Source organism: Pseudoliparis swirei, chromosome 21 (assembly GCF_029220125.1).
Source record: "Pseudoliparis swirei isolate HS2019 ecotype Mariana Trench chromosome 21, NWPU_hadal_v1, whole genome shotgun sequence".
Taxonomy (NCBI): domain Eukaryota; kingdom Metazoa; phylum Chordata; class Actinopteri; order Perciformes; family Liparidae; genus Pseudoliparis; species Pseudoliparis swirei.
Window position 1 is genome coordinate 15,820,216 of NC_079408.1, and position 7,574 is coordinate 15,827,789.

The window sequence follows — 7,574 nt, forward strand, 5'->3', positions numbered from 1 at the left end:
ATATGGTTGGTAAACTCCTCCCACAGCGATGAAGCCCCGCCCCCCGTGCGTCATGGGCGTTACCCGGATGTACTCCAGCCAGTGCGTCTGGTCGATGGCAGAGTGCCAGCGGGCCTCGTCGATGGTGGGGTAGACCACGTCCTTCATCTTCCTCAGGGACTCGCGCATCACGTGGATGTTGGGGATCTCCAGGAAGTTCAGCTCCACGTTCGGGTAGAAGCTCTCGCTCTCGTAGCCGCCGTCCTTCGCCTGGGGGAGAGAGAGAGAGAGATATAAGGAGAGAGAGAGACATAAGGAGAGAGAGATATAAAGCAGGAGAGCTATATAAAGGAGAGAGAGACATAAGGAGAGAGAGAGATAGGGAGAGAACATAAGGAGAGAGAGAGACATAAGGAGAGAGAGACATAAGGAGAGAGAGATATAAGTAGGGAGAAAGAGATATCAAGCCGAAGGAGAGAAGAGAGATAGAGATATAAGGATAAAGAAAGATAGATAGGAGAAAGAGAGATATAAAGAGAGATAGGAGAAAGAGGGGACAGAGAGATATAAGGAAAGAGAGAGATATAAAGCAGGAGGGAAGAGAGAGAGATATAGAGAGACATAAGGAGAGAGATATAAAGCAGGAGAGGAGAGAGATAGAGATATAAGGATAAAGAAAGATAGATAGGAGAAAGAGAGATATATAGAGATAGGAGAAAGAAGAAAGAGAGGGGACAGATATATAGATAGAGATATAAGGAGAAAGAGAGATATAGGAAAAAGAGAGGAGAGATAGATAGGAGAAAGAGAGGATATATATAGAGAGAGATAGAAGGAGTGAGAGAGAGAGATAGAAAGAGAGAGAGATAGGAAAAAGAGAGGAGACAGATAGATATATATATAGATAGAGATAGAAGGAGACAGAGAGGCGAGATAGAGAAGTCAATGAGAGCCCCAGAGACCCGAGGGTCTGCCACCTTGTTGGTGTCGGCCACGCTGCTCTGCCGGGCGTCGAAGATGGTGAGCTTGTGGGACTGGGCGTTGGCGTCCATGATGATTTGGAGGAAGCGCTCGTCCTCTTTGCAGCGGCGGTCCGACGGGCCGACGAGCGGCTGGCTGCAGCGCACGATGGCGGCCTGCGTCTCCGGGTGGATCCAGGACAGGATCTAAAGGACGCAGGTCAGCACCGGGAGGAGTCACACGTTGCCCTGGGCGACGGGTTTATTAAGACTCAATAACACCGTCCTGCTGCCACACACAGCCAGGAGAACATCAATGTGTATTCATCCGCCACTGAAAATAGTCCCAAACTAATTCACCATGACCTCATGTCTCTGTTTAAGGACATTACTAAAACCAATAATGAAAAGTAATATCAGCTTTTCAAAGATAGAGGAACACGTGGGTTTAATGCCCAGTGTGAGACGGGGTGCCATCGGTTATTATTACACTTTATCTTTTTCAAATGTTACTTCATCAAGTGCATTTGATTGAATCATCTTATTTATCCCTATTTCTACGTTTCAGTCTGAATCTATGTTTCTTTATCTAAAATCACTTTGTGCTGCATTTATTGTATAGAATGAAGTGTATTATATATATAATCTTGTTATTGGCTGACCGGGATGCGGTGCTTGGCTCTGAACAGCGCCACCCTTCTGACGTCTTCCTCCGCGATGTGAGTGGGGATGACCAGGATGGAGGGGTATGTGTCACACAGCTCGTAGGAGCTGTTCATCTTACTGATGGCCCAGCTCTCGTTGGGGAGGCCCTGCGCACACACACACACACACACACACACACACACCTCTAGAAGGAAGTGTTTTCATTGACCGCGTGTGTAGCGGGTGAGGGGTGGAGGTGACGGTTACCAGGCGCCTGTACTCTGCCGTCGGGTCGTACACCTTCCAGCCGTCCACGGGGAACTGCTCCTTGTACCGGAAGGCGAACAGCGGCTGGGAGAGAGACACAATCATTATCATCATTCATTGATTAGCCATTTTAATATAGTTGATCCGTTCCCATCAAAACCCAAAGACTCCATGTCATGAGGAAAGAGCTGGACCAGTGATCACTGGCATCCTGGGGACTGACCAGGCTGTGGGAGAGGGGGAAGGTGTGCTTGGCCAGCAGCTCCACCACGTCCGGGTGGCCCTCCTCCACCTTGTAGGCGAATCTGGGACTCCTCATGTCCTGGTGCATAAGGGGGGGGGACACACAGGTGAGGACACGGCTCGTCACGGTGGCTGCAGATTCCCCTGATTCCCGGGTACCTTGCAGACCAGCTCCAGGCCCTTGGTGTTCTTGCCCTGGTTGGGGACACTGATGGCCTCCAGTCTGCTGATGACCCCGAGGTTCACGTCCAGGACGAACGGAGACTCCTGCACGCGCACACACAGGTGTTAATACACACACACACACACACAGGCAGTGTGATTGTAAATGACAAGGTGTTGCATAACAGATGAGAAGTACCCGCTCCACGCTGGTGAAGTGGAGCTTGTAGTCGGTGATGGTCAGAGTTCCATTCACCAGACCGCTGAACGGACAAATGTACATCACATCCACGACTGGAGGAGACAAAAAGGCATCGATTCATGGAGACTGTGGAGTTGAAGTGGATTTTATGTACACTTGTAAAGGAGGAAGTCTTATGTCTTAAATGAATGCATATAGAAAGATAACTTACATGAAGGATGTATTCTAAAAGCATAGAAAAGTATGATCACTGTATTATAGATTGTATGATGTATTATGGTTACCATAACTATCGGATGACTCGGGTGTGAATGAGATGTTTGGGTTATGGGAGAAGTGCATTTCTCTGGAGAGATCGTGGCTGGTTGTTGGAAGAGGCTCTTATTTTGAAGCTCTTATTTTGAAAAGTCTAAAAGCGGAAGTAAAACTCTGCAGATCGGAAGCCGGAACCAGCTGTGGTCTCGCTGGGGGAGCACGCTTTACTCAGGCCTGTTTGAATGCTGGAGCGAGCAGGGTTTGAAGGATGAGGACCACGATGGACATGGAGCGGTCAGCTGGGCGGACGATGAATGATGTGTTCACAGCTAATTGTAAGACGTGAGATCGGTGACAGACAGCAACTGTCTGGGCCACGGCTAAGATAGACGATGGGCTCGTGATCCGTGTTCACGTCCGATTGACCATTAGTTATAAATACTGTTTTAGACTTAGCCCTGGCTTCGAGACTTCTTCCCCAAACAACGGGCTCCTCTCGACTCTCTGAACTCTTTCAAGACGCAAGGCAAATACCTGAGTTCTTGCGACAATAATCTTTCCATAACATTGTTTTTTAAATTTTTTATTAAAAGCTTTTTAGAAATATTATAAATAATATCCTGGTAAAACCATTTTTTCCCTCCCTCCACCTGTTCTCATATCCATTGACTCCACGAGGCTCTCAACATGGCGACGTCCGAGCCTCCAGCGAGCATTAATATAGCCATTATATTAATAACATTAATATAGTCAATATATTAACGACATTAATATAGTCAATATTTTAATAACATTAAAATAATCAATATATTAATAACATTAATATAGTCAATATATTAATAACATAATAGTCATTATATTAATAACATTAATATAGTCAATATATTAATAACATAATAGTCATTATATTAATAACATTAATATAGTCAATATATTAATAACATAATAGTCATTATATTAATAACATTAATAAAGTCAATATATTAATAACATAATATAGTCATTATGTTAACATAATATAGTCATTATATTAATAACATAATAATAATTATATTAATAACATAAATATAGTCAATATATTATAACATTAATATAGTCAATATATTAATAACATTAATATCGTCAATATATTAAGGCTTGGGTATATCGAATTTTGCACCTCTAAGACTGTTTAGATCAGGCTTCACGACGGACACCCACACTGGTCCTTTTCCCCTCACTGTGGTGGTGGAGGGGTGAGGAACTCACCGGTGGTCTGGACCGTCTCTCCCGGGAGCAGAGGAACCTGGTTCTGGAACATCGTGGCCTGCGACCCGTACCTCGAGGCTGGAAGAAGGATCTGCACAGAACACGGACCGGTCAGTGGGACCAGAACAGGCTGGACCTGGACCACCAAAAACCAAGAGGGTCCTACTGAGCTGACTGTGACATCTTCCACCAGCTAACACGTAGCAGGAAGCTATTCACCGTTAGCGACTCAACGTCTGTCCAGCAGCAGTGCATTGTGGGGAATTTCTCTCCAACGCATTTGTGTATTTAATGCAAAAAATAAATGTATAACTGCTTTCTTTAGGATGAATTATCATTTTAAGAAGGCACCTTTCTGAAACGCTGATCTGAATTAGTCCAAATAAATGCATCAGTTACGAGCGTGTCGCTATATTTAACTAGATGAATTAAAGTGAAATGTGTAAATGTCGAGACAAATCACAAGGCACGAACACAACAGACATATTAATGGGATATTAAAAAATATATGAAAAGGGATGTTAGAAATTAGGCAACAGAGAAGAGAGTTCAGAACCAGTAAATAAATAAATGAGTTCCAACACTATAAAGAGACTTCCTGACTTCCTGTCCCTCGAATGGGCCGAGCTCCAAAAGCCGTGGAGACTATACTTCCCACAATGCAACTCAACAGCTTCTTCCTCAAACTCTAAACTCGTATGTCACGCGTCTGACGGGAGCTAAGACGGAAGGAGGCGACGAGGCATGCAGGCCAGGACAGAGTGGTGAGGAGGAGGAGGAGGAGGAGGACAGACAGAGAGAGAGTGAGAGAGAGAGACTTGCCGAAGCATGGGAAGGATGCTCAGATTCCCTATCTCCATGGTAACAAAGCCCTTCATCATGTGCATCTTGCTGCTGGGGAGAGTCAGCATGGAGAAAGTGACAGAAAGTGAGTGAGAGAGACATCACTCCCCTCGCTCTGCTGGTAGCAGACGGGTTCTGAGAACTGTTGACCAATCACATTGGAGCAGGCTGACATGCAACCCAGGAACCTGCCGACAATGATTTACCTTTCAATGAGGTCCAATCGCATCACTGTGTAAACCAATTAGATATCAGTATATCTTATATATACACGATAAGAAAGAAAACATTACAGTGCAGAAATGGAGAAAAAAATAATACGTCACACGGGTTGGAAAACATCACTGAAAAAGTGACACGCTGAACTTGTGGTCCGCGTTAACGATTCATTGAGGTGTAATGTTGTACCCATAATGCATCAGTGGAAGAGGGATGGAGTGTGTAGGGGTGGAGAATGAATAAAATACATGGAGAAAGGTACAGAGGAAGACTGCGCTGGATCAGGAAGCCCCTCTGACCTCTGACCTCAGATACAACTTGACTGCAGCCGCACGATCCCATCCCATTTACGCTGCATGAAACGGAACGTGCACACTCGCAGTGTCGTACGATCTTTGCATCACTGGAGCGAAACACCAGCGAGACGGTGTCATGTGACATGTACAGTATTCAAGAGTGATGAGACTACAACTCTTACCCTGAGAGTCGGCCTCTGTGAAACCGACAACACACACACACACACAAAACAAATGAGTTCATGTGAAATGGAATCCACTGCATTCACGCTGCGATGTCAAACGGAGGGCAACTTCTCGTCCTCTTTAACTCGTCCAAACATCCAAAAGCAAAACGCAAAGAGTGAGAGCTGCACGACGGCGGAGCGGATGTACGTTGAAAAGCCCAACAGGCGACAGCGAAGCGCTGCGTCCAGACGTGACAACTCCAAAGGGCGTGGAGCACAAATCATGAAACGTTGTCTTGTTTTTAACAAAGAGTCAACGCTATTTTCTATTGAATTCAAGAGACTCCAAACCTCTGGTTGAGGAAGTTAAAGCCAATAAGGAAGCGCGTGGAAGCTGCATTCTCTCTAATAGCCATCGGGGGGGGGCGACTCCTCTAGTTACAATAATAACCTTTAGGACAGATAATCGAAAGATACCCAGGGTGTGTTGAACTAGCAGCTCAGCTGTTGCTTCATCTAAACAACAACAACAGTAGCAGCTGTGACACGGTACCAACATACACTTAACACAGACAAAGCTCTGCACACACACACACACACACACACACACCGGCCTTACCATGGAATCTGGTTTTCTCCTAGCCTATCAAGTTACAAAACACACACTAATGAGAAATATTGTCAGCAGAGTGTGAGTGTGAGCGTGAGAGTGTGAGACAGTGTGTGTGTTGGCACCTTGTCGATGTCCGGTGGACCTGAGATCTGACTGGAGATGGTGGCCGCGATCAGCTGTTTACACCAATCCACATGAGAGCCTGTTGGACTGAACAGCATTTCATGTATTAATGACAGTACATTACATTACATGTCATTTAGCAGACGCTTTTATCCAAAGCGACTTCCAATAAGTGCATTTCAACCTAGAGTATAAACCAAGAACAACAAGAACACAGGAAGCAACACTTCCTTAACTCAGTCGAACCACAAAAGCACCACAATAAGTGCCATCCCAGTGCCACTGAAATGCAAATCTGTAAAAGAGAACAACAACAAACATAACAACAACAACAAAGATGACCATCCCTAGCTTTAATTCTACAACACAGTCTCTTCTGCGAGAACATTAAATCATATTTTGGTGCAATGTGCAGGCATTTAATGCATTAATATTAATATATTTTGTTGATTATATGCTCACAAAAAACCTGCCTGCCTGCCTCTTCTTTTTCTTATTCTGTGGTACTTTAGACACATTTAGCTTGTAGCTACACTATCATAGCTACTGTACTGTCAAGATAATATGCTAATATGTTGTAGTTTTTGCTAAAAAGTTTTAAACTTTAAATATATATATATATCCATTGGAGCTACGCTGAATCAGAGACACGGTTATATTGAAAATGTGATGTGAAATTGTTTACGGGGGATGAAATATTGGCGAAAGGCAAACAAAAACTACAAATAAACTCGGGAACGGACGACGAATGAACCATGGCGTGAACTCGAGCCCACTCACCTGTCCAGGGAGTCCCCGGACGGTGCTCCGCCTGTGGGCGAGCCCCACAGCTTTCTGTTCGGCCCTGCTCCGTCCGCCGCCCCGCCAGCTTCGGCCTGCTTCTCCATCTGCCAGACGACCGTTGACTCACTACGGGGGGAGTCGCGCGAGCCCCTCCGGCGCGAGGACGCGGTCGAGATTAAACCTCGGTTTAGTCCCAATGTCCGCCCTCCGCGCGCGCTTGTTTGGCTGCGTCAGGGCTCGAGGCTCTCCGTAGATGTGTTGGAGAACGCTTCCTGCTGGCCGCCTCTCACGCGCGTCTCCTCTCTTCCTCCCGCCGAAGCTCCGCCCCTCACGCCCGTCTCCCCTCTTCCTCGCTCTGAAGCTCCGCCCCTTTACACGCCAGAGATGCGAGGGTGAGACGGGGCGGGGCATCGTGGGGAGGACAACAACTGGGCAGCAATTACAGTTTAGGCAATGAATAGAATATACACTTTTATTTATCCCCAAAGGAAATTTCTCTCTCTTTTTTTCCATCCTTATATATTATAGTGGGCTGTGGGCTGCGTGAAGCGCCGCAACTGGGGTCAGGGT

General features: G+C 45.8%; 1 protein-coding gene across 5 annotated transcripts in view; it reads right to left on the reverse strand.

Moving 5' to 3' along the window:
- The window catches only part of mtmr1a (myotubularin related protein 1a), a 17,157-nt gene extending 9,877 nt beyond the window's left edge, over window positions 1-7,280 (reverse strand). The window contains exons 1-11 of one of the 5 annotated variants that reach the window (XM_056442428.1): window positions 7,002-7,280; window positions 6,221-6,308; window positions 4,783-4,851; window positions 3,961-4,051; window positions 2,455-2,549; window positions 2,253-2,360; window positions 2,074-2,172; window positions 1,851-1,934; window positions 1,601-1,750; window positions 957-1,145; window positions 64-249 (exon numbers count right to left, since the gene is read on the reverse strand). In XM_056442428.1, the coding sequence (XP_056298403.1) occupies window positions 64-249; window positions 957-1,145; window positions 1,601-1,750; window positions 1,851-1,934; window positions 2,074-2,172; window positions 2,253-2,360; window positions 2,455-2,549; window positions 3,961-4,051; window positions 4,783-4,851; window positions 6,221-6,308; window positions 7,002-7,108 (1,266 nt within the window). In that variant the 5' untranslated portion in view covers window positions 7,109-7,280. Of the gene's footprint in view, window positions 1-63; window positions 250-956; window positions 1,146-1,600; window positions 1,751-1,850; window positions 1,935-2,073; window positions 2,173-2,252; window positions 2,361-2,454; window positions 2,550-3,960; window positions 4,052-4,782; window positions 4,852-6,104; window positions 6,129-6,220; window positions 6,309-7,001 lie in introns of all 5 variants that reach the window. The other 4 variants (XM_056442429.1, XM_056442433.1, XM_056442432.1 and 1 more) reach the window with 4 other exon arrangements.
- Window positions 7,281-7,574: the final 294 nt, after the last annotated feature.